General features: G+C 44.2%; 2 protein-coding genes across 3 annotated transcripts; both read left to right on the top strand.

The window, feature by feature from the left end:
- The first annotated feature begins 966 nt into the window (after positions 1–966).
- On the top strand, positions 967–23,857 carry LOC144031688 (phosphoribosyl pyrophosphate synthase-associated protein 1). Of its 2 annotated transcripts, XM_077539076.1 has the most exons (11): positions 967–1,383; positions 1,610–1,662; positions 2,224–2,290; positions 2,401–2,573; positions 2,682–2,797; positions 2,882–2,937; positions 5,288–5,433; positions 6,372–6,413; positions 8,224–8,294; positions 8,578–8,724; positions 21,617–23,857. In XM_077539076.1, the coding sequence occupies exons 1-11, from the start codon at positions 1,301–1,303 to the stop codon at positions 21,773–21,775; spliced, it is 1,113 nt and encodes a 370-aa protein (XP_077395202.1). In that variant the 5' UTR covers positions 967–1,300; the 3' UTR covers positions 21,776–23,857. The 2 variants fall into 2 exon arrangements, with proteins under 2 accessions (XP_077395202.1, XP_077395209.1); XM_077539083.1 differs by lacking the exon at positions 6,372–6,413 and having other exon boundaries at positions 968–1,383.
- Positions 8,769–12,246, top strand: LOC144031711 (uncharacterized). The gene is made up of 3 exons (XM_077539108.1): positions 8,769–10,912; positions 11,075–11,223; positions 11,583–12,246. The coding sequence occupies exons 1-3, from the start codon at positions 10,840–10,842 to the stop codon at positions 11,691–11,693; spliced, it is 333 nt and encodes a 110-aa protein (XP_077395234.1). The 5' UTR covers positions 8,769–10,839; the 3' UTR covers positions 11,694–12,246.
- Positions 23,858–25,365: the final 1,508 nt, after the last annotated feature.

Here is a 25,365-nt window from a genome sequence, read left to right as displayed (position 1 = left end):
TAGTTAGAAAATCTGGCTGAATATGAGTGTAAATGGCTCTCTGTCTCGCCCAAAGTCACCTGGAAGATGCTCCATGGACAGATACACAGGAATCACAAAATTATTCATAGCCTGGCTAAATTTTGAGTAAAATTTGGGCTTTAGCGATGGGAAGCTAAAGGTTGGAACTTACACATAAAAGCAGGGGTGCCCAAGTTCGGTCCTCGAGAGCCCCTATCCAGCTTGTTTTCTATGTTTCTCTCTGCCAACACACCTGATTCATGATCAGGACCGTTATCAGAGCTTGCTGATGAGCTGATAATTAGATTCAGCTGCGTTAAAGGAGGGAGACATGGAAAACAGGCTGGATAGGGGGTCTCGAGGACCGGACTTGGGTGCCACTGCATAAAAGGGTAGCACTGTACTACTATATCTCATCTGTAAGGACTTTGGAGAGTGACAGTCTGCTTGATGGCTACTGACACTTTGAGAAGGCAGCTCAAGTGGTGCAGCACTGTTTGTATGTGTCTTCTACCCTGAGTCTCTCCTTTGCATGCTTGTAGTTCTCTGTGTGCTGTGAAAATAACACCAAAAATATTTTAAAAATAATCAAATCAAAACATGACAGAGTGGTTGTATTACTACATTCAAATTTAATCTCTTATGAATAATTAGCTTCATTTTTTTCTTTTCCTATATTCGGGCAGTGTTCATCGTGCAAAATGTGGATAGGCCTACTGTTAGTGACTTATATTATAAGTACTGTATAGTACAACTTTTAATGAATAAAACCTCTGGGCCTCATGCACCACTAACAATTGTTGATCTTAGTATCTGGAAAAGGTGATCAAAGTTTAACCGCCCATTATAGAGGCAAATATATCAAAACATCCTCTTTGAAATAGTTTACATAAATTATGAAAATGACTGCTCAGTGGTCACCGCGACATGCACCTTCTGGTGACACACGGCATTGGAAAGTTTGTCCCAAAGAAGATTCCGTAGTAACAAATGTCCGCTGATGTTTAGAGCAGCAGTATGCTACCTGAACTATTCGGGTTATCAGACAGTCGTTAGAACACCGCAACACGTTCTACAACATTTCAAGTGACGCATAATGATTCAGCGCTGTACCGATTCTGCCATGTATAACCAATTGAACGTTGTAGTTTAGATTGGCGCAGATTAAGCCATTTTGCGCAAGAGCAGCTAGCTCGCAAGCTAACGTTAACGTCACGAGAAAGAAACTGCAAACAAATTAGCCAAGTTTTGACCCAAAATCCAGCGTTTGTAGTGGACGAATAACACCAGCAACAACACAATGAACGTAGCAAAAAGTGGTTATCGTGTTTTCTCTGCAAATTCCTCCGTAGCATGCACAGAGCTCGCGAAGAAGATAACAGAGTAAGAGTTCTGTTGTTATTCATCAGCACACTTCATCGTCCATGCTAAACTGAATTATACAAGTAACGTATTTGTTTCCATGTTATGTTAACCTGTTAAATGTATTTGACTTGACTACATACAATGTAGAAAGTTTGCCATCCATTCTGAAATTTTGAAAGACCACTTGTTTGTGTGCGACACAAACGTTGAATATTGTTGTAAGTGTTGTGCTTTTGCACTTCAGGCGACTTGGAGTTGAGCTGGGAAAGTCTGTTGTCTTTCAAGAGTCTAATAGTGGTAAGAGAAAACATCAAACTGCTTTGTGTTACAGTGCATCTAAAGGGACTGGAGTAAAATCAAATCAAATCCGTAAAGACTTTATTGTAGTGCATTCTTAGTTCAGTGTATTGGTCTATTGTGAGCAATAACTTGACGATTCTGAACATCCAGGCATTTCTGATATTTCCACAGCCCAAATGCTTCCTTTATAAGGTGAAACTAAGTAATGGTGGATTGTTTTGCTTTTGTCTGTGATTACCATACAACCCAGGGAGATAGTCAAATGACATTTCATATCAGATTTTGAAATAAAAAATAATCACCAGAAATCAAATTACAAGGATCCAAAGTTCAATGGACGGAGAGGGTCATTTCATCAAGTAAGGCCACAATTTTGACTAAGTTAGTTGTGACGTAAGATCGAATTCAATTAAATTAGAAATATATATATGACAGAGACATTATAAAATAGAAATACCTGATCAGTTTTGTGGAAACTGCTTTTTCAGAGCAATTGTTTCTAATAAAGATTTATGTACCGCAAACGTGCTCTTTCTTCCATATTTTATTTGTATACAGAGACAAGAGTGGATGTAAAAGAATCTGTTCGTGGACAAACCATCTTCATCATCCAGACCATACCAAGGTGAGTGTTGAGACTAGAGACATCTGCACATTGCATCTGTAATTTAAAAATTCATATTCTGTCGATAGTTGAAGTGACGATTTATTACATTGTCCGTTTACTCCAAACAGAGATGTCAACACGGCAATCATGGAGCTACTGGTTATGGCCTACGCCCTCAAGACCTCTTGTGCAAAGAACATCATTGGGGTTATTCCGTACTTCCCCTACAGCAAACAGTGCAAGATGAGGAAGAGGGGATCCATAGTATGTAAGCTGTTAGCGTCCATGTTGGCAAAAGCAGGTAAAGAGCTTCTCACTCACCTTATTAGTTTATATACCTATTGCAAGAGTCCATTTCCTGTTAGCAAAAAAAATAAAAATAAAAAAATCTCATACACGTGTCTATTAGGACTAACACACATCATCACCATGGACTTGCATCAGAAAGAGATCCAGGGTTTCTTTTCTTTTCCGGTGGACAATTTACGGGCATCTCCATTCCTGATCCAGTACATCCAAGAGGAGGTGATAATTCCACCAAGCAAAGTTGATGGCAATTGAATAATGTATGTCTTGAAAGCTGCTTTGTGGTTTTTCTCATGTCTATAGATTCCAGATTACAGGAACGCCATCATTGTGGCCAAATCCCCAGCAGCAGCCAAGAGGTAAAGGCATAGAAACAAAAACACTGAGACAATGCCTTCCTGTGATCAATGACATTTTGCTACAAAATAAATCTTAGTATGGGTATACGAGGAAGTCCTGTAGAAGAGCTTTGCTGTAAATAATTATTAAATAAAAATAACAATAATAATAATATCCATCCATTTTCCTAACCCCTTATCCTCACGAGGGTGGGATTCTAATTCTCATTTCTTTTGTGTAATGTTGCTCTACTGTCAACATCACATGCACAAATGCAGACCACATCTTATCAGACAAAATATCAGTTTATTCGTACGTCTCACTAGCTGTATGTGCAGTGCAAGCAGGATGCCTAACATTTCTGAAAACAGAAAATACAAAAATTATCTTCCCACAATCCAATCTTTACAAGAAAAAACAAAATCCTAATCAGTTGTGATTGTTATCCCCGTTTAAGATTAAACTGCTTACAAAAGGGGGAAAAAAAATTGAATTTCTTTTTTGGGTGGGTGACATGGGGAAGTCTGACCTTGCTGTGTGCCGAGTAGCAGTTTCTGCATTGCCATGGCCTGGCAGGATGTGATGATGTACGGTCACGAATATGACGTTGCAACATGAACTTCAAAATAAAACACAACATAAAACAAGATAGATAAGCCAATCCCAGTAACAAAAAAAAAACACAATATAGCCTATTGTTAGAAAAATTAAAGACTAATACATTCATTAAGATTAATTAAATTCACTCTGAAATGTATTGTTATGCATGCATCATGTGTGACCCGCTCTGATTTTGAGATTTATCCTGAACTGCCCTCTTTAAGGTCTCTGTTTTACTTTCCCAGCGGCCAAAAGTAAAAAATTGGAATATATAAAAATTAGTGATTAGTAGGCAATTTGTATCATGCATCATGCTAAAGTGTTTTTAGCTGACTTGTAGTGAGCGCGTCTTGGGGAACCCGTGTCAGTATAACTTGTAAGTTCTTTCCTCTTATCATTCCACAAATTGCCATCCTCTTAAGATAATGGCCTAAGTTTTTTTTTTTTTTTTTTTTCTCAAAAATTATTATTTTTCCTAAAGCATCTCCTTATTTTGCAAATGATTCAATTTCTTATGTTTCCTGAAAAAAATGACTTGGGTGATTATTTTAAGAAGGCGTCAAAATAATTTTTCTAAATGCATTTGCAACCAAACCAGTTCAGGATGTACCCCACCTGCTGCCCGAAGCCAGCTGGGATAGCCTCCAGCACCCACGCGACCCTTGTGAGGAGTAAGCTGTTAAGAAAATGGATGGATGGCATTTACAACCAATAAAAGTCAAAATGACACCATAATGTGACCGCCCAGCATGAAATCGTACAGAAGACACACGTATGTCCATATTGCCTAACAACAACGGTAGGTTAACCAACCGAAGGACAGCATTCACTTCTGTTTTAAGGTAACAGAAGCGAATGTTGTCATGGGATCCGGACACTGGCGAATGTTTGTAATCCAAATGTAGAGCTTATCTTCAGTTCTGGGATCTCTTTCTTTAATGAGTCTATTTCTACTTTAAGTTAATGTAGTCACACTGAAGTTAAGTTGCCATAAAATCACAGAGTTAAACGCTCCTCTGTTTACATATGCGCACCTCCCACAAGAGGAGTTGGACAGTTTAGTAAGTGGGGATGAAGTGGCAACATTTTTGGAAATGCCTGTTCACGTTTTGATCACTCCTTGATGTCGTCATTTTCATGTGATGCCTATGAAAGCCGACACGCCATATCATCGACGTGTGTCATAAATGATCTGAGTATGCGATAGTCACCACAAATTTCCACTTTATGCTGTTTTTAAGTTGAAGGAAATTATACATTATATACAGTATATGTATACTGTATATACATACTGTAAATATATATACAGTACATATATTTTTAAAACCCCCAAATTTTTGAAGAGCAATGTAACGGTAATAAAACTTTGAGAGCAGAAAACCTTGCCAGGTGTCCAGATTGCAATCTTGCTGCAATGTGAATTAGTGAGCCATTATCAAGGGAATGATATGCTTACAAAACCTGCAAAGCCTAAACTGTAAACTGCGGATGGCTTCAGGTGTGTCTGAATGATACCTGAAATGAAATGGCGGTTGGGGGTGGGAGGTGGTCGAGAGAAAGTGTATAGTGACTTTTGGGACAGCCTACAATTACATAGTACAACAATGCTCATTATCTTGTCGGCTTAAGGCAACTAATTATGATAAAATGATAAATAATAATACTCATTCTCACGTAATCAAACAAATTGTTTAGCAGTCTACCACTGAATTTGCGTAACTTATTATGTGGAGGGTAAAGAGTACAATGTTTTCTCATTGATTCTTGTAGAGCGCAGTCCTATGCAGAACGCTTGCGTTTGGGTCTGGCTGTGATTCATGGCGAGGCTCAGTGTTCTGAGTCCGACATGGCTGACGGAAGGCATTCACCGCCATGTGTACGCAACACCACAGGACACACGGGATTAGAGCTGCCTTGTAAGAGAGTCATTATTATTTATTTTTTTCTAAATGGCCTTAATTGTGTTTTCAGTTTTTCTGCTCTAACCTTGTAGGTTGGATGAACCCAAAAGCAGCACATTGTGTTGGAACTAATCAGCTAGCCTTCTGTTTATTTGCCATATTTGAACCAACCGATAGATTTCCAGTTTAGACTGTTTTCACTCATGCCATCAGTCATACATAAATAAATAGGATGTGTGTGTTTGCATGCTTTGATTCCCTAAATATTCCATTACTTATATTGCAACCTTCAACTACCACAAAAATAACCTTAAATGTAATTGTTTGTTGGTCCTCTGTTTGCAGTTGTCAACTAATTATGTAAAAGCAGGAAACCGATTGATTTTACATCTGACCCAAATGCTTTATTTAACCAAATTTGTGCGTAAGGAACGCTATGATAACAATGTCCACGTTTTCGGGCATTTCATTTCAATATTAAAGCAAGAGCCCAATATGCTTAACCGATATGTGAGACGAGATGGATTTGTAATTTAATTGTGTATATTTTGTTGCGTGGACCATGTATTGACATCTGTGGATTTTCAAGTTTTTATTCCTAGTTGATCATTTACTAGTTATATTCATTTACATTGGTTAGGATGTAACAAAAATTAAGTCAAATGGTTGTGTCATTGGCAAATGACTCCAAAAAGCTTCTATCCAACTTCCCCTTCATTTAGTAGAAATATTTCTGTTTTTACATATCTTTTTATTCTGACCATTGACGTTAAAAATCCTCTCCTGGAGCAGTAATTGTCAAATTCCATCAATATATAAGAAATATTGACACAACAAGTCCAAGCTACTGACGAATGATGATTCCGCAAGAGGATTTTCCAAGTCTTGGCATCATGTGTTTGTGAAATATGTGTGCATTTGTGTTTAACGTGGTGTTTATTTGTTGGCAATAGCAGGCAAACAACAAGCTCCGTTCCCCGGCATTGAGCTTCCAAGTACGAGCGTAAACCTAACCTATATCTAACTATGAAATGGTTCCTCTTCAAATGGTTCCTCAGTTGTTCGTGCATGTGCCGACAAAGAGTTTGTGTTGCATCCTGGGAAAATAGTCTGGATTGAAGAAGGGCAACTGGTGCAAAGACGTTCAAAGTTCTAAGCAGTACTGTCACAGAAAAGGTCCTTGCTTTTCGTATATGGCACAATTGCGTTTGATAAAATGATTGCACCTCACCTCCGATTCCAGACGGATGGTTCTACAAGATGGCTCAAACCTTCTTTGTTTTGTAGTGTTCTGATTTTATTTTCCATAAATCAAACCAGAACCATGCCAAACATCTTTTTGTGTTCTTTTATTCTTGACTTAAATATCTGGACTCATCTTGCCAATCCGCACATGTTGCATCCTTGTTAAAGCTGCTCTTTTGGGAAATCTGATTAACATTTTGCTCTTCTCGACTGCATGTGATGAGACCAATGAAGCATGTTCTCCTAACGTGGAATATCTAACCGCAGGAAGAGGAAACGTAAAGAATGAATTTGCCTGATGCGTTTACGCATTCAATTAATATTCTCAAAGTCAGTTTAAGTTACTGGTTTGATGATAAACATGATTATTTTGTTTGTTTGATTTATTTATTTATATAATCGTACGGCTTTATTCTTTCAAACAGTTTGAAGATCAGGCATCTCTCATGTTTCAAAGTGTCTCGGCAAGTCGTAAAGAACTTCACAAAAGTGTGTTCACTGCTAACGTGGCTATCATTGGTTTGACGTAAAGGTGTTTACGTGACTGACTGATGCTGTGTGCCTCACGGTATTCAGTAGTGTTGCACAAGGCATGCGCCTCCTTTCTCTTCTTCCTCATACTTTTTCCTCTTACAATTGTCTTGGTTGGCTGATTGTCTCCTTTAACTCTTTGGATTAATCGAAGCATTTACATGGGCAACAATTCTCGCAATGCAGCTAGCTGGATTTGAACGAAAAAGACAAGTGTGTACTGTTTATTAAATGGTTCACAACACAATGGCAACATTGCTTTGACCATATTGTGACATGACTTGTGAAACCTGACACAATTAAACCTGAAAGACAAGTTGGGCTAAATTAAATGCACAATTGTTTGCTATGTTGTCAAAGCCCAACTGAACATGAAATAACAAATTGAGCTAAATTAATGAGTATTGTTGGGATTTGATTGCTTAAACAAACAGAAAAAAAACAGCTCAAATCTCCTATGATTGTCAGGTGAGATGCATTGTGATTAATGTGTGCATGTATGCAAGTATTTGCTGGAAGCGGTGATGTTGGACTGACGATTGACCCTTAAGATTGGCCAGCGTGAATGACGAAGCCCTCAGCAGTAGTTGCCATACACTGACTGTTGTCCACTGTCAAATAAGTTTCTCTGGTGCATAGTTGTTCATATGCACTCTGCTGTCAAATGCCTGCCACAGGCAGTTGAAACGCTGCCTTCCGATTGGGTATCCTGGGCAGAAAACCCTCTTGATTCTTTGCATGGCATGTGCTCTACATTTTGGCATTTCAGATCAACCTCCTAGAGTAGGTGGGGTAGAATGGGGGGAAGAATTCTGTTACATCATTAACATCCTATTGCCAATTTAAAGTTAAGGCAGCTCAACTAAACATTTAGATTGGTCCATTAATAGGAAGGAATTTGGCACACTAATTTTCCTAAAATGCGAACCATTTTCTCAACCCATTTTACCCAATCTACTGAGAATGACTTGTGATAAGGCGGAATGCAGAATCTGCAAAGCTGCTAACACAAACTGATTTCCTTTTCAGTAATGATGGCCAAGGAGAAACCTCCCATTACTGTTGTTGGGGACGTGGGGGGAAGAATTGCCATCATCGTGGTAAGAGGTTGCATACAGTGTGTCGTTGATTGTATCCCAGCAGGGGATACATTCAGCTGTCCGCTGCTTAGATTCTTTTTGGATCCCAATTTTATTGTTGTGCTAACATACAACTACAAAGTACTGTACTTGAGCTTTTGCAATCATTGGCCCACACTTGTGGGAAAAAATACTCGAGTAGATAGATGGATAGAGAAAGAGTGTGTACTTTACACCATATCAAAATCAAATCAAACAATTTAAGGGTGTCTTGCTTATTTGTTGTTTGCTATTTCCTCTCCAGGACGACATCATAGACGATGTAGGCGATTTTGTGGCAGCTGCTGAGATCCTGAAAGAGAGAGGCGCTTATAAAATTTACATCATGGCCACGCACGGACTACTGTCTGCTGATGCTCCACATCTTATAGAAGAGTCAGCCATTGATGAGGTGAGGATGTGAAATGTTAATTCTTGTGTGCCCATTGTAGGCGTTGGAGGCTTATCAACATCATGTACAGGTACAGCTGAAGAATGTGAATATCATGAACAGTATTTTTTTTGTCGCTCATTTCAGAAAGTGAAACCCTTCCAAAAATGTCATACGTCAGAGGCGTGCGGGCCAAATGTGGCCCGCGTGTCATTTAATGTGGCCCGCGGGAGCTTAAAAGACCTGATTGTCTTAAATAACTATAAAGCTGGTATTTACCACAAGTCTACATTTTCTACTTTACCACAATGTGAATGCATCCCACCACTAGATTGCATGTATGCATCCACCTCAATGCTATTTTCCCAATAATGGAATTGAATTATCCAAATTGATCCTAAAATGTACAGGAAGAATAAAATTGATGCAGATGGGGATGCATGTTTTTTGCTGTGGGGGGGGAAAAGAGTACAATTTGTATCTGGATAGGGCTGGTGTGTATGGCCTAAAAATTCAAATTTCAATTTTTAGTTCATGCTGGACAATTATGGTTCTATTTCGTCCCTCCCGACCGCCAGAAGGCGGTGCTTTAAGCACTGAATGTTCCTTTCGCACATGCGCAGTTCGAGTAATGCATACCAAATTAGTCACCTGTGACCCCTGGGTGACCCTAGAAGGGTATAAGTTCCGGTGTCACCCAAGGTTCGTTTCCTCTTTTCTTCTCGCGTGGCGTATGCATACGACACATTTTCGAAGAGTGTAAGAATTGGGATTTGTATTTATCCTCTTGACCGCGCCGCTTGGAGCCTTGTGACCGGATCGGTCGGAGCTGCGTAGTTCTCCCTCCAAAGGCTGCGGCGACGGTGTTTTTCTTTCCTTCGTTCGTGACCCGTCGTGGTCGCGTATTCTAACCTCCCGTGGGGTAAGGTTATTGACTACTTGTTGTCTACTTTGCCGTCTAATTTCCGCGTTTACTGCGGTGTTTTGAGTTTTTTGTGTGGCTAGCCTCGCGTTAGCGCCCTGGCTACCACGGCTCGTGGTTTACCCTATTTTTTCCTCCGCTGGCTTTGGCAGCGTTAAGGCCTCAGTATGCTTCTGCGACGGGCTCGCACGGGGGGGTTACGGCGTTGCTCCGCTCGTGCGTTTGCCTTCCGACTTGTGCGCAATACACATCACAATACACATCGGTGTTTGCTGGAGTTTTACACCAAGTCCCGCTGTCGCTATGGCTGGGCCGCCACAGAGTGGCGATTCCTCTGCATTTTATGACGGATTCAGGAAGTTCAATTTAATTCAGAAACACGAAACAAAGCCGGGGGGAGAGTAAGTTCATCACCGTGGCAATTAATTATTGCCAATTTGCACCGGTGTCGGCCGTAAACTCGCCAAAACACAACAGCCGTGCGCTTAGCGAACACAGTTTTTTTTTTTTTTTTTTGGTATTGTTGTTTTCCGCCTCTCGTCCCAGGCACATATCCACTAGGGGTGTGGAAAATAATCGATATCAATGGATGCATCGATCTGCACATGCACGGTGCAAGTGCATCGGCTCATTCACTGGGTATCGATGTAATTGACGTGTGAAATCTAGATCCATCTTGATGCGTTGGCGGGTATCGGTGAAATCCGATGCAAGTGCCGTTTTATTCATTGTAAACTTCTTTCCATTTGCTGTTCCCCAAAATCCCAGGGCGCATTGAATGCACCATACGGAAGCCGTGGGGCACACGCAATACACTAGGAAGTAAAACATCATGGACGTTGGAGCGAGCAGCAACGAGGAAGATTATATATGTTATGCACCCGCAACGTTTAAATCATATGTTTGGAAACCCTACGGATTCGCAAAGAAAGCGAACGGAACCCGGAAAGTTTGACAAAACGTTCGTCATTTGCAAAGAATGCCGCGTGAAGAAGCCGCACAACGGCAGCACGACAAACATACAGACCCACTTAAAAAGGTTACACCACATCGCTAAAAACTAGTGTACAACCGTCTAGTTCCTCGTCGGACACCGGAGATGGACTAAGCAAATCAGGTCAAGAAATTTTCAGGCCTTTGAGTCCCGTTACAACTACTGCCAAGATTTCCTCGACAATGCTTCAGCCCTTGACCGCTTCAAAGACCTCCACTTCATGGATGCTGAGTCTGACAACACTGTAAATGGATGTGATATTCCTGAGGATAGCGAACCAAGTGGAGGATATGGTAAGAAATACAATATTAGCAGCAGTTAGTTTTACTCTTAGAAAACCCTTAAGTGAAATGGAAAATAATGTTTTAGTTCTAATGACGTGTATTTATTTATTTCACATGGAAAATAAATCACTTATGCTAGTTTTCAACACTTGTCCAATTTGGCTTTTCTAGATGATGATGAGGATGAGGAGCTTTCTGCTCTGTTGATTGTCAGGCAAGGGCTGATCGTATTCTGGATGATGAGAGCCAGGCAGCTCAAGCAGAAGGAGAAGGGACAAGCCACAGGGAGGAGGAGAAGGAGATGGAGGAAGATGAGAGAGGTTTGTTGTGGGACTTGGTTTTGTTATCTATAATAGTGCATTGATTTGAAAATAGTTCTGATGATGATATTGTAAAGTAGTCATATGGTAATTTATTTAATAACTAATTTGATATGATGATATTCTAAACAAAAGTAAAGGTTCACACAGCTGGCTGTGACTTTTTTTGGAGCAGTACAAAGTGAGTTATGAGACTATGCTTTTGTTTGATTTCTGTTAATGTATCCGCACCAAGAGTGGGATGTGCATTATATTTTTGTTGTTGTGTTTGTGATATTGTTGTGTTTGTGATATTATTGTCGACTTATTGCTGTGACTCGTCTCTTTTGTCCTGTCTTACTTTGCCTTGTCTAACCTAGATGATGAGCGAGGCTAGAGCCTCCCAAGAAAAGGTCAGCCATGGACCAGCTGCTTGGAGGTTTCCTGGCTACAGTGAGAGCACCACAGATGACCATAAGGGAGAGAGCTAAGGAGGAAATAATAAAATACATTGGGGGGTTAGATGTCAATGGTGACTATTGCACTATTGAAAGTGTCACTTTAAGTTACTCATTGAGTTTTTTTTAAGATGGCAAAAACAGCACTTTTGTTGCATTTACTGCCAAGTACCTATGAGGAATAAAGCAAAATAACTTGTAGTACAATACTGAATTCCATGTATTTTTTTACATTTATTTTTTTCCCTTTGCTTATTTGCCTCATGTTAAATTGCATCGTATCGCAACAAATTACATCAAATCGTGATCGGATCGCATTGATTTTAACTAAATGATTATCGCATCGTATCGCGTCATGAAGAGGGTGAATCGTATCGCATCGCATCACCAGAAAATTCCATGTATCGTTAAAGTATCGTATCGCCGGGAGTGCATCGAGATGCGTATCGAATCGTCCTCAGTGCAGAGATTCACACCCCTAATATCCACATGCACAGCCGTGGTCTCCGAGCAGGGAAGTCGATTTGCGCCGCCAGTTGCCTTCACGGAAACTATCTCGGCGGGGGGCGGGGAGAGAGAGAGAAAAAAAGAAAAAACGCCATCGAACGGACCAATCAGAAGCGAGCTACGCCCCGCCATCTACGGCGTTCAAGGATTGGCGACGTGTGCACGTCAGCCGGCCACGAGCGACGCGGCACTTAAAATTCATGAGCACCGTAGATCATGTGATCGACGGCGCTCATCGACGCGAGAGCAAACGTGGAGGCATAAATTAGGCTTTAGCGCTTCTCTCGGTTTATTAGCGCCGCTTTCTCCGACGGTGTTGCCGTTTGGTTGTTGCTTTTCTTTTTGTGCCTTTGCTGGTGAGGGCAGCGTCAGCGTCCCCGCTCCCAATTTACGGCGTCGTGCTTCTCGCTCGATTGTTTGTCTTAAGGCCTCAGTATGCTTCTGCGAGAGGCTCGCGTGGAGGCGTCACGTTGGAGCTCCGCTCGTGCGTTTGCCTTCCGACTTGTGCGCAATACACATCATAATACACATCGGTGTCTGCTGGAGTTTCACACCAAGTCCCGCTGTCGCTATGGCTGGGCCACCACAGAGTGGCGATTCCTCTGCATTTTATGACGGATTCAGGAAGTTCAATTTAATTCAGAAACACGAAACAAAGCCGGGGGGAGAGTAAGTTCATCACCGTGGCAATTAATTATTGCCAATTTGCACCGGTGTCGGCCGTAAACTCGCCAAAACACAACAGCCGTGCGCTTAGCGAACACAGTTTTTTTTTTTTTTTGGTATTGTTGTTTTCCGCCTCTCGTCCCAGGCACGTATCCACATGCACAGCCGTGGTCTCCGAGCAGGGAAGTCGATTTGCGCCGCCAGTTGCCTTCACGGAAACTATCTGGGCGGGGGGCGGGGAGAGAGAGAGAGAAAAAAAAAATAAAAAACGCCATCGAACGGACCAATCAGAAGCGAGCTACGCCCCGCCATCTACGGCGTCCAAGGATTGGCGACGTGTGCACGTCAGCCGGCCACGAGAGACGCGGCACTTAAAATTCATGAGACGCGAGAGCAAACGTGGAGGCATAAATTAGGCTTTACTTACTTTGTGCGTGTCCCGCCTGCGGTGCGCACCTGGCTTCAGCTGTGCAGGTGGCGTTCGCGCCCCTTCTCTCAGCTTGTCGCCGCTTTCGTGACTGCTGTCTGCCCCTCCCGCCCGTCGGCCGCTCCGTGTGCGTCTGCTGCGCAGGTGGCGTTCGCGCGCCTTCCCTCAGCTTATCGCTACTATTAACGACTAACTGTCTTCCCCGGCCCTCCGTCGGCTTCTCGGTGTACGTCTGCTGCGCAGGTGGCGTTCGCGCGCCTTCCCTCAGCTTATCGCTACTATTGACAACTGGCTGTCTGCCCCCGCCCTCCGTCGGCTGCTCGGTGTGCGTCTGCTGTGCAGGTGGCGTTCGCGCCCTTCTCTCGGCTTATCACTGCTTTACCGGCTTACTGTTTGCCCCGACCCACGCGTCGGCTGCTCGGTGTGGGTCTGCTGTGCAGGTGGCGCTCGCGCCCCCTGCCCTCAGCTTCCCGCTCATCGCTGTTTGGGCCTCTTTGTGTTCACAATGGAGGACTCTCGTTGCTGCGTGGACTGTGGTATCCTCTTTGAGGCCTCCGATGTCCTGGACGATCGCTGCCCGAGGTGTCTTGTTTCTGATAGAGATAGACCGATAATCGGGGCCGATATTTGACATATTGGTACATATCGGTATCGGTCTGTTTTATTAATCTGACGGCCGATATGAGCGATCCATTTAAAACTCCGTCTTTTCGCTTCGAATGCAGCCCAGAGCGTCTCTGTCTGTTATGGAGTCCAACTCCAGCAATGTAACGCCCATAGCAGCATTTGATTGGTTAGCCGTGCAAGAGCCAGAACCAATCAGTAGTGTATGCCTGTATCACAGTAGCCGGTCACACACGCACCCACGGACACAACGCGACAGACACATGCTTCGAAGGTAAGTTAAAAGAGAAGAGACTCCGCCGATCGTTTCACCATGATAAGCTAAACACATTGAATTATGTTGTGTATTAAATGCACTATATGAATGGAGCTGCATTGCCTTGCATTGAATCCCCGCTAGCTAACAGTGGTGTGTTCAGCTTAGCATGTAGGCTAACACCCAGTAGCTAATTCGCTACTTGAACTACTCGGGGAGGGAATCACACACATTTTCACTTAAGTAAATAATGTTTGTTAGAAAGGTTCCAAATATTAACAGTTGTCATTATTATATTGTCTAGTTCCATGTTAAGAGTAGAGTAATGTCATTATATTTACCTCTCGTGACGCACACATTGCATTCTGGGTCACGTCCACTACTTGTTGCATAGCGGTTATTATGCAGTTAGATGCCACAGTGACACTAAATAGCGTTTAGTTACTTTATATTGTGTTTATTTGTCGCACTGGTTTGCCATTGTGTGCCTTAAGCTTCGACGTCGATTTGATTGACAGCTCGTTGTGCACCTCGTTAAAGTCCGCTCCGTAACTAATTAAGTGTCTCAAACACCGTTTAACTACACGAACGTGTTCTCTTCCGTATGTTTGGCATTAGTAGAGAAGTGCACTAAAGTATAGTGTGCTTATTTGCTCGTTTTGTCTCTCTTTTCACGTCATGTTTGCCGTCAGTTGGGACATTATGCTCTCAATGGATGCCACTAATATGTAACATCTACGGCCGTAGTCGGCTGCAATTAATGTTCAGTGATGTAATTTCGTTACGTGCCTCATACTTTGAATAATGAGCTCATGTTTGGTGTGTTGTATAACTTTCTCGTGTGTTAGTAACTATTCATGTGGACAGCTAAGACAGTGCTTGTTAATGTGAATTAGCAATGTTGCAGCCCAGTTATTATTTAGACAAGTACATCTGTGCCATTAAGTGATACAGTACAGTACAGTAGTGAGAGAATAGTGGGCCCATATACACACACGTGTCTATAAGTGTAAAACACATTAAACAGCAGAAAGTGGCAGCGGTCCACCGCAACAATGTCTGTTTAACCAAGTTATTCTTACTATTATTATAACCAAGTTATTTTACTCTACCTTTTTCTGCGTTGATTGGGGCATCCTAAGTGGCAGTAAACTACATGATGAAGTGTCTTTTGACAGTTCTCTTGTAGAGAGGAGTAGCATGATATTGCTGTTCTCGATTTAAGATCCTCAGCTTATCAAAACTGTCTATATGGTAACAATAACAATAATTATAATAAGGTCTACAAGAACTGTATGGTGTTCAGGGATGAATAGTTTTTCTCATGGAATTTTTTTTATTTTTTTTTGCTGTAGTAATAAGTAATTCCACAGCTGATGCACATTTTGAATGACAGGGTTCCTCCTATTACTTCAAAATATAAAAATATAACATTTATAGAATAAAACTACAAGTATCCCAAATGCTATAAAAGGTAATGTCACATTGGCCCCCACATTTAACTCCCCCCGCCACCAACGTCTTATTGCAGATAGAAGGATGTAAAATGAAAAGTGCAGTGTGAGAATCCATTGTAAAGAACGGTTAGGGTTTGCATTATTCAAAAATTTGGTGCCAACATTTTAACTTTTACTGCAAATGAATATCGGCTTCAAATATCGGTTATCTGCCTCCTTGACTACCGATAATCGGAATCGGTATCGGCCCTGAAAAAAGCATATCGGTCTATCTCTAGTTTCTGACCGTGCCGGGGATGGCCGGGCCTGCAGTCCTGGTGTCAGTGACCCCAGTCCACTGGGTCATCTGTCGTCCTCCCAACCGAGGCGCCGGAAACGTCTCGGTGTGTCCTCTGCTGTACATGCCCCCCCCCCAGGAAAAGGGCGGCGCAGCGACGACTCGCTTCGGAGGTTGGGCACCTTCAGGCTGAGCTGGCAGAGGTGAGATCTCTTCTGCAGGACCGTCACCCTCCCACACTTACGGGGGGGCCGGGACCACCTGCCCTGCCCATGCCGCGACCATCCACCCCGCCCATGCCAGTGCTTCCTCCTGAGGAGGACGCCATTTCCTTGGCAGCTTCGGCTTCCTTTTTTCATGACGACGACCGTGACCGGGGTCTGTGGTTTTGGGACCAAACTCTCCAGCGTCCGCTCAGAGTTCATCCAGTGAGGCGGGGGATGGTTCTATACGGGCTGTCCTGCGCAATGCCTTGGACCTCCTGCATTTGGAGGTGCCTCCACAGGCTCAATCGGCGTCTGAGAGCGCTTTCTTCCGGCGCAGGCGCCCTTCCTCGGCCTTTTCTGCCCCCGCATCTGACGACTATCTGCGGGAACTACATGCTTGCTGGAGGGATCCTGGGGCTCTCTCCCGTCCTTCGGCTGATGGCCGTGATTTAGCATCTATGCACGGTGCTGCTAGTGTTGGCTTGGACCGGATGCCTGCTGTGGAGCCAGCTGTCGCATCCCTCATTGTGTCCCCGGAGGAGACCCTTCGGCCATCTGTGCGATGTCCTCGACCCCAATGTCGTGTGACTGACGACCTTCTCACACGGGCCTATGGCGCTGGTGCACGTGCTGGTCGCATTGGGAACTCTTTGGCTCACCTCATGCTTGCTCTCTCTACATCCCTGCAAGCGGACAGCGTGGAGGCTGCTGTGTCCTCCAGTGATGCAGCCCTCCAGGCTTTTGCCCTCGTGACTAGGGAACACGGCCGACTCATGTCCTTCCTAGTGCAGGCGCGCCGCCAGGTGTGGCTAGCGCAGTCCCCCTTGTCGGAGGCCTCTAGGAGGGCCCTCCGTGGTGTTCCTGTGGAGCCGGGGGAGTTTTTTGGTTCTGCCGCTGTGGGTGCACTGGAAAGGACGGTTAAGGCTCATGAGACCAGGAAGCAGCTTTCCAGCCTCAATAGGACCCTGCCTCCCCAACAGGGTAGGCCTGGGGCACGCTCTGCTTTTCATCGCTTTCCTCAGCCCCGGCCTGCCGAGGCTTATGGCACCCGGCGACCCCCGCAGAGGCCCGCCGGGGACTTTCGCTCCTCTGCCCGCTTGCCTTCAGGGCAACCACGGGCTGCAGGCCCCACCCACCGTCACTCTCGGACCCCTAGGGGCCGGAGGGCCAGGGACTGTGGCCTTGGGGCCGGCCGTCGGACATTTTTCCCACCAGCAGCTCAGTTACTGGCCTGCTCGTGCCTCGGACCCATGGGTGGTCTCCATCTTGACCCACGGGTACGAGCTGCAGTTCCGACGCCGGCCTCCTGCTTCCTGTCGGGTCAGGGTGACTCTCATCGCCGACCCGGCAAAAGCCTCAGCTCTGGACCAGGAGCTGTCCGCCCTCCTGGCCAAGGACACGATCGAGGCCGTGGACCCCCTGGCACAGCCCGGGGGCTTCTACTCGACATACTTCCTTGTCCCAAAGAAGACCGGTGGATACCGACCGATACCGGACCTGAGGGGGCTCAACAGACATCTCAGGGTATTGCCATTCCACATGCTAACCACGAACGACGTCTTGCAGTCGCTCGCCCAGGGGGAATGGTTCACGTCTATAGACCTGAAGGACGCCTACTTCCACGTCCCAATCGCACCTCGACACCGTCGATTTCTCCGTTTTGCCTACAAAGGCCGTCACTGGCAGTTCCGTGTGCTCCCTTTCGGGCTCTCCCTCGCTCCGCGGGTCTTCACTCGGTTTGTGAAGGTTGCTCTGGCGCCCCTGCAGTCTGTGGGCATGAAGGTGCTGCCGTACCTCGACGACTGGCTCCTCTGCGCGCCGTCGCGGGCTCAGGTGATCCGGGACACCTCCGATCTCCTGTCTCATGTGGCCCGGTTGGGTATCAGGGTCAATTTGCCCAAGTCCTCTCTGGTCCCCTCTCAGCGGACGGACTTCATTGGTGTGACGTTGGACACCACGGTTATGAGAGCCCACCCATCTCCTCACCGAGTTGACGATGTTCTTCGCCTCCTCGCGCTCTTTCGAGGGGGCAGGCTGTTGCCTTACGTCGCCTACTTGCGGCTTTTGGGCAAGCTGACGTCCATGACGGCTGTGGTCCCGTTGGGTCTGCTGACACTGCGCCCACTACAGAGGTGGCTGAACGGCTTCCACTTGGATGCCAAGTGGCACCGCCACCGGAGGCTCAGGGTGTCCCGTCGGTGCCTCCTCGCCCTGGCACCTTGGAGGGAGAGGGCTTTTTTATTGAGCGGAGTCCCGCTGGGTGTGGCCCCGGCCCGCCGCGAAACAGTCACCACGGATGCCAGCCTCACGGGCTGGGGTGCTGTCTGGCAGCACAGGACGGCTCACGGAAGTTGGTCTGTGCGCGACAGGGTCGATCACATCAATGTGCTGGAGCTTCGGGCGGTGTACTTGGCACTCATGCACTTCTTGCCATACCTGAGCGGACGGCATGTTCTCATACGGTCGGACAACACCACGACCGTGTTTCAAATAAACCGTCAGGGCGGCGTCAGGTCCGCCCGTTTGTTGGAGACCTCCCAGCACCTTCTCAGGTGGGCTGCTCCCCGTCTGGCCAGTCTACGGGCCACCTATCTGCCGGGGGTTCGGAATCAGCTCGCGGACTCTCTCTCCCGTCGGGGTCCTCCTCCGGGAGAGTGGCGCCTCCACCCAGAGGTGGTGCGCATGATTTGGAGCAGCTTCGGCACGGCGGAGGTCGATCTCTTTGCCTCCGAGGACTCGACCCACTGCCCACTTTGGTTTTCCCTGAGCAAGGCCACCAGCCCTCTGGGTCTGGATGCACTGGCGCAGCCATGGCCGGAGTGCCTTCTCTACGCCTTTCCGCCGCTCCCTCTGATATGGCTGACGCTTCAGAGAGTTCTTCAGGAGGGGCACACGCTGTTGCTGGTGGCCCCCTTCTGGCCGGCCCGGACGTGGTTCCCCCTGCTCCGTCAACTGTGCTCCGGCGAGCCGTGGCGTCTCCCCGACAAGGAAGACCTGTTGTCTCAACAGGGAGGTCGGGGTTGGCATCCCGACCCTCGGCGCCTTCGCTTATGTGTTTGGCCACTGAGGGGCCCCAACCGCTGCTGACCGGCTGTACAGAGTCTGTCACGCGGACCATTCTTAATGCGAGGGCACCGTCCACTCGGCTACAGTATGCCAACAGGTGGAAGTTGTTTGTGGCGTGGTGCGGAGAACGCGGGGTGGACCCTGTTTCGTGTTCCATCCCCACCATCCTGGATTTCTTGCAGTCCCTCCTGGATAAGGGCAGGTCTCAGTCGACTCTGAAGGTGTATGTGGCAGCTATTTCTGCCCGGCATGTTGGTGCTGATGGCGGCTCCGTGGGCCGCCATGAGCTGGTGTCCTTGTTCCTCAGAGGGGCTCTGCGTCTTCGTCCCCGCCCGGCTCCTCGGGTTCCGGCGTGGGATCTGCAGTTGGTGCTGGACGGCCTGTGCAGGCCTCCATTCGAGCCCCTGGCGGGGGCGGACCTTCTGTGGGTGTCGCGCAAGACTGCACTCTTGCTCGCCGTTGCCTCCGCCAAGCGCGTCAGCGACCTACACGCTTTATCGGTTAGCCCTGAATGCCTGCGATGGCACCCGGATGGCGCCGGCGTCACTCTGTGGCCGAACACTGCCTTTATTCCCAAGGTGTTGTCTGGCTCACGTTCTAACCAGCCTCTACGGCTTAAACGTTATGTACCCACTCCTGCTGATGGCGGGGACAGGCCGGACCTCTTGTGTCCGGTGAGAGCCTTGCAGTGTTACATTGACGCTACGGCGGGCATTCGTACGTCTGCCCAGCTTTTTGTTTGTTATGGTGGTCCTACCAAGGGCTCCGCTCTCTCCAAGCAGCGCTTGTCTCACTGGGTCGTGGATGCCATTCGCCATTCCTACCTGCTGTCGGGCCGGCCCCTGCCGTCAGGGGTGCGCTGTCACTCCACCAGGAGCGTTGCCACGTCTTGGGCCGCCCTGAGGGGTGTTTCCCTGGAGGATATCTGTGCTGCTGCCTCATGGGCGACGCCTTGCACCTTCTCCAGGTTTTATAGCGTGGATGTCGCCTCTCCCCATCCGCTTGGCGTGATCTTGGGTCCTGCTGGGGCTTCTCAGTGAGGTTTGTGTCTGAGATCCCTCGCGACTACGGCGGTATTAGTCATTCAGTGCTTAAAGCACCGCCTTCTGGCGGTCGGGAGGGACGAAATAGAACGAAAGTTACAACTGTAACTACGGTTTTATGAGTCCCGGACGACCGCCAGGGCGTCCTGTCGCTCGGAATCCTCGTGTTCACGTGAGAAGATTCCGTAGGAAACGAACCTTGGGTGACACCGGAACTTATACCCTTCTAGGGTCACCCCCAGGGGTCACAGGTGACTAATTTGGTATGCATTACTCGAACTGCGCATGCGCGAAAGGAACATTCAGTGCTTAAAGCACCGCCTTCTGGCGGTCGTCCGGGACTCATAGTACCGTAGTTACAGTTGTAACTTTCGTTTTAATCTATTATAATTAAAGCAAAAAAGTCAACAAACATTTACTTAAAGGTTTCATTTAATCAAAAATGAATAATGAGCAGAATGTTCAGAAAATAATATTGTGTATAGCGGTACTCATTTTGAATAAATTGAATGTAAACTTAACATTCAATAGCTTCATAAGTGTATTATTTATATGCACGTCAATTTCACAATTTAACTAAATTTGATTTCATAAAATGATCATTCATCAAATTAATTTGATTTATAGCCCAGCCCTTATATCTGCATTTTGACACCAAACTGAGTCAACAAGAAAAACAAATTGACGTCTATTGTTGGTTGTACCGTTATTCTGCCCCTCTCAACAAACGTTTTGAATTTTTTTTAAGTTGTTATAGCTGGCATTCAGTATTTTTCTTTATTAACTTAAGCGCTTTCTGACAGCTGAGGCTGTTTGAAAGATGATTGCATGAGATCAATATAAAAGCATATTTTCAACAGAAAAATAAGGCCTCTGAAAAGTATGTCCAGTTGCATACTTGGTTGGGTTTCCATTTGCATGAATTATTGCTTCATTGCAATAATTACACCATAGGTTCTTCACGGGGTTCTCCATGGCCGTTCAGCCAGCTTTTGGTCTAGTGTATGATAAGTGTAATGAAGCCATATAATATAATGGGTTTCAGTTTCTGAAATAAGTGCACTTATTTTTATTATTTATTTTATTTTATTTTATTTTATTTTATTTTATTTTATTTTATTTTATTTTATTTATTTATTTATTTATTTATTTATGTATTTATTTATTTATTTATTTATTTGTTTGTTTGTTTGTTTGTTTAATTTTTTTTTGGGGGGGGGCATGTTTTTTGTGATATACTTTTTGTTTTGTTTTTTTGTTTGTTTTTTTGTCTGTGCCAGTATGTAGTTTTCCTGTTTTTGTTAACAATATCTTTTAGCCGACAGATTAGACGCATCAGTAGAAGTCAGATGTTTTCATTCAACAGAGCTGACTAAGTTAAGTTTGTTCGCATTGCATTGGCAGTAAGGTTTTCTTATGTGTTTGAGGTGGTGGTGACCAATACAGTCCCGCATGAAGTGCAGAAGCTCCAGTGTCCCAAAATCAAGACTGTGGACGTCAGTATGATCCTGGCTGAGGCCATCCGCCGCATCCACAACGGCGAGTCCATGGCTTACTTGTTCCGCAACATTGCCGTGGACGACTAGTGTGAAGCAGATGGTGACTGAAAGAAGGTGTGCTTCTTTGGGCTTTCCAGCTCCTTCTCGCACATGACTGTATTGATTAGAAAAGAGGGAAGAAAAAACTTGCATCAGATATGTAAGTACCTGTACACAAGTGTTTTTTCCTTTACTTCGACTTCCGAAAAAAAATCTCCATCCAAAGCAATACTGTTTAAAAAAAAAAAAAGTGTAGTGATTGAATTATTTTCTTGTTACTCATGCTTACATTAAGTATACAGTGTATTTTGAAGTCTCAGCTTTCTGGAATCATTATACTTAACTAAGATGGTTTATCATTGTCATAAAAACCACAAAGCAGCAACAAAAACTACTAATGTACTTAATAGCCAATGACTGAGAAGTAGTAAGTTGCGTCTCCAACTTTTTTTTTGCTGGCCTTTGTGGTCTGAGCTACGTTGAACTGTGATTGGCTTGCATTTAATATGGGGCTTGTGGGGCTTCTCCCCCCCATCCAGATACCTGTATTAGGCATTTACTAGGAGGAACTGTGCTGTTTACGCTGCAAAAATATAACTATTGGAGAGAACTTAACCCTAATCGTATTATGTGTTGATGTTTACAGCATATAGTTTGCTACCCTCTATTACTGTTAGACTACCAAATGAAATACTCAGTTGTAACTGTGATCATAGTTCACATTGCTTTTTACTAAACTAATAATATTGTTTGTAGCAATGCGGTTCGAGCATGTTAGGGATGCACAATAGTGCTACCGATAAACCAATAATTGAGGAAGTGCCAATGCCAATAACTAATAAGTAAGCCGATAATTGTTTGCAAACTTAACCTGAATACAAATATACTTTCAAGTCCTACTATAAGGCTAACATGTACAAATACATTGAAACATTGTTTAAAGCCACCATGAAGCTGAATTTGATTGATATCTCTGCTTCAAAGACAACCAGGAACTCATTTTGAGTTTGCCAAAACAAAACCGCGACTGCCATGTCGCCATGCTGGAACACAAGGACGCACGCATTATGACATCACAAAGTTGGGCACAACCACAACAAGATGGACCAACGTGGCATGTCTATTATTATCGGCGGATTCCTTTATTATCTGGTTTATCTGTATGACGTCAAATTGGTTAATTGCTGATAATTATCAGCCACACACGATATTATCGTGCATCCCTAGTTTTCAGTTTCATTATGTAGTTGGCTAGTGGCTACACATAATGTCTGCTTCTTTGTTGGATTATCCATTTAGCTTAGCTTTACTTTCCAAAGTGTATTTTCATAAATCAATATGTGCTTTTTGTGCTCATTTAAAAGCCCCCGGTGTTTTAAATGTTGCTCCGTAGCCCAACAAAATTGAGTTGAAACAATTTTGGCTCCATGATCTTGTCAAAATCTACATCGATAAAACCCCCAATGGCAGTGATGATGCTTTACGTCCACTCTATGCCAGTATTGTGGCATTACTGTTGGCAGGCACCCTGTCCACATTATAAACAAAAGAAATATTTAATGAGCCTATTGATTTCTAATGCTAAAATTAAACTTGTACATTTCCATAAGCATTTAGCGAGCCTCAGAAACTCGCATGATTTTTTTTTAGATTTCACCAAAATGAATAGAGACAAGCACCGGGTGCCTAGATGATAAGATCTTTGCTAATGAGAAAAAAAAAAGTAGAGTGGCAACTGTGCAAATAATTATAGTCTTAGTGTACAGCTTTAGTTGACATGTTTCCCATTGACCTACTACTGTATGTATGTTTTGAACATGTGCACCTTTTGAGCATTAGAAATGATGCTTTGTCTGTCTGTATATTAATATAGCTTTCTGCTCAGGGACTTTATGAGCAATGCAAAATATTTTTTTTCCCATGTTCCTGGTGGATGTTTGATGGGGTGCTTGGTTTTTGCCCCTTTGCTTTAATTAGTTTTCATTGCATTATTTCTAATCAACTATACTGTAAATGCATGTGCTGATTCGCAAGCAGGTAGTTGCTGTAATTTAATGTCTTCCCTTTTGTCTTTGTCCTCTTCCCACCTGAATGTTTGTGATTGTCTGTTAAATAAAACAAAGAATTTGCCATACCGGTGCATCATTTATCCAAGACTAATGTTCCCTCACTTTTAACGTGTAGTTCAAGTACGTAGTTTTCCCATTTTATTGATGTAATTTATTTCTTCTAATCTACAGTACATCAAGGCTGAACAATGCTCGACCATGTTGGTTTAATTTGAATATATGTGATTGATCAGCACTTGTATTTTTTCCCCCAACGAAGCAGAATACCGTAATGCTGCACACAGGGTACCACAATGCAGTAGTCAACATGTATATTTTAGGGCGTTAGTAATGTCACACTTTAAAAAACAAAACATAATTTTATGTTCAAATCAATCATACAATGACCAGTCACACACACTATTACTGTGGTTTTCATTTGTGATGGTTGGCTATTGAGCTTTACAGGATTATACTGAGCTGTGGCGCTAATAGTTTTCCAAAGACGGCATGCCGATATGTTGGCGGTCGAGTCATTCTACCAGACGAGTGTCATTTGAGTCCCCCAACATTTGATAAGTGTTTAAGAGACAAAAATGTGCCAAAGTGTGTTTCTAAAGCTTAAAGGTATTGATTTCAATGTTGTTGTTTACATGATATATGAGTAACTATATTTTTTGAGAGTGACATGCTATTTTTAATCACTTTCATGAGTGCATGGCCAGATTCACATCCATATTGACCAACATAACATTTGCATCCAAAATATCACCAAATTAAAGATTTATTTATTTTTTTTAATCTAACTGATGTTTCTTAAGTATACGTGTGTCACTGATTCCACAAAATATATTTATTAAAAATAAAAATGTTAGTTTTAGAGAATTTTTGTTTTTGTTTTTTTTGTGCGTCCCTCATTTTATCTTACCACCCTGTGACACTTAAAACCCCTTAAAATTCGGATGGGTCTCTGGCGGGCAAACATTCTTAAAAAAATATATATAAACTATGCCGATACTCTAAATGGTTCAGGAACAGCTTCAAATGTACTTTGAATGCAACTTTTTTTTTTTAAAGCATTTTCGGCAAAATTGCTCGTATGATAAGGGGTTAATAGTTTTCTCTGTAAATTACTGACTGGAGCAGCTAGGAAGGCGAGTTCTGACATTTTTTTTTTCATTCTTTTGTTGTTGTTTGTTCATGTTAGATGATCCACATGTTTACTGTCTTGGATCCTGCTGCCATGGTAGAACTGTCTGAGACATAATTTTACATTTCTACAATTGTACATTTATAGTTTACCACACAGCTAGTCACCTACAGAACAAAAAAAAAACAAAACAAAAGAGTTTTCTTAATCATGCACACTGGCACGGGTTGACAGGGTAGATTACTACATTGTTACCACTTATTTGGTTCTGACGTGTTCTTGTTCCACCCATTCCCTAAGCAAACAGTGCAAAGGCCTGGGTATTGGTTCAGTTATATTGCCTTGAACAGGCTTAAAAGCAAGCCTGTCAAAATGACATTCCTCCATCCATTTTCTAAATTGCGTGTGACGGCTGACTGGGCGAGAGGCGTGGTACGCCC

Source organism: Festucalex cinctus, chromosome 1, assembly GCF_051991245.1.
Source record: "Festucalex cinctus isolate MCC-2025b chromosome 1, RoL_Fcin_1.0, whole genome shotgun sequence".
Taxonomy (NCBI): domain Eukaryota; kingdom Metazoa; phylum Chordata; class Actinopteri; order Syngnathiformes; family Syngnathidae; genus Festucalex; species Festucalex cinctus.
The sequence above is the reverse complement of the archived record's forward strand: the minus strand, read 5'-3'. Positions and strand labels throughout refer to the sequence as shown.

What these genes read in the sequence shown, in the direction of transcription:
- LOC144031688 (XM_077539076.1), top strand. Translation starts at nt 1,301, where the DNA reads ATGAACGTAGCAAAAAGTGGTTATCGTGTTTTCTCTGCAAATTCCTCC. An exon ending in CTCGCGAAGAAGATAACAGA is followed by an intron (nt 1,384 to 1,609) that starts GTAAGAGTTCTG and finishes TTTGCACTTCAG; the next exon opens with GCGACTTGGAGTTGAGCTGG. An exon ending in GTCCATGTTGGCAAAAGCAG is followed by an intron (nt 2,574 to 2,681) that starts GTAAAGAGCTTC and finishes CGTGTCTATTAG; the next exon opens with GACTAACACACATCATCACC.
- LOC144031711 (XM_077539108.1), top strand. Translation starts at nt 10,840, where the DNA reads ATGGATGCTGAGTCTGACAACACTGTAAATGGATGTGATATTCCTGAG. An exon ending in CGAACCAAGTGGAGGATATG is followed by an intron (nt 10,913 to 11,074) that starts GTAAGAAATACA and finishes TGGCTTTTCTAG; the next exon opens with ATGATGATGAGGATGAGGAG. An exon ending in GATGGAGGAAGATGAGAGAG is followed by an intron (nt 11,224 to 11,582) that starts GTTTGTTGTGGG and finishes TGTCTAACCTAG; the next exon opens with ATGATGAGCGAGGCTAGAGC.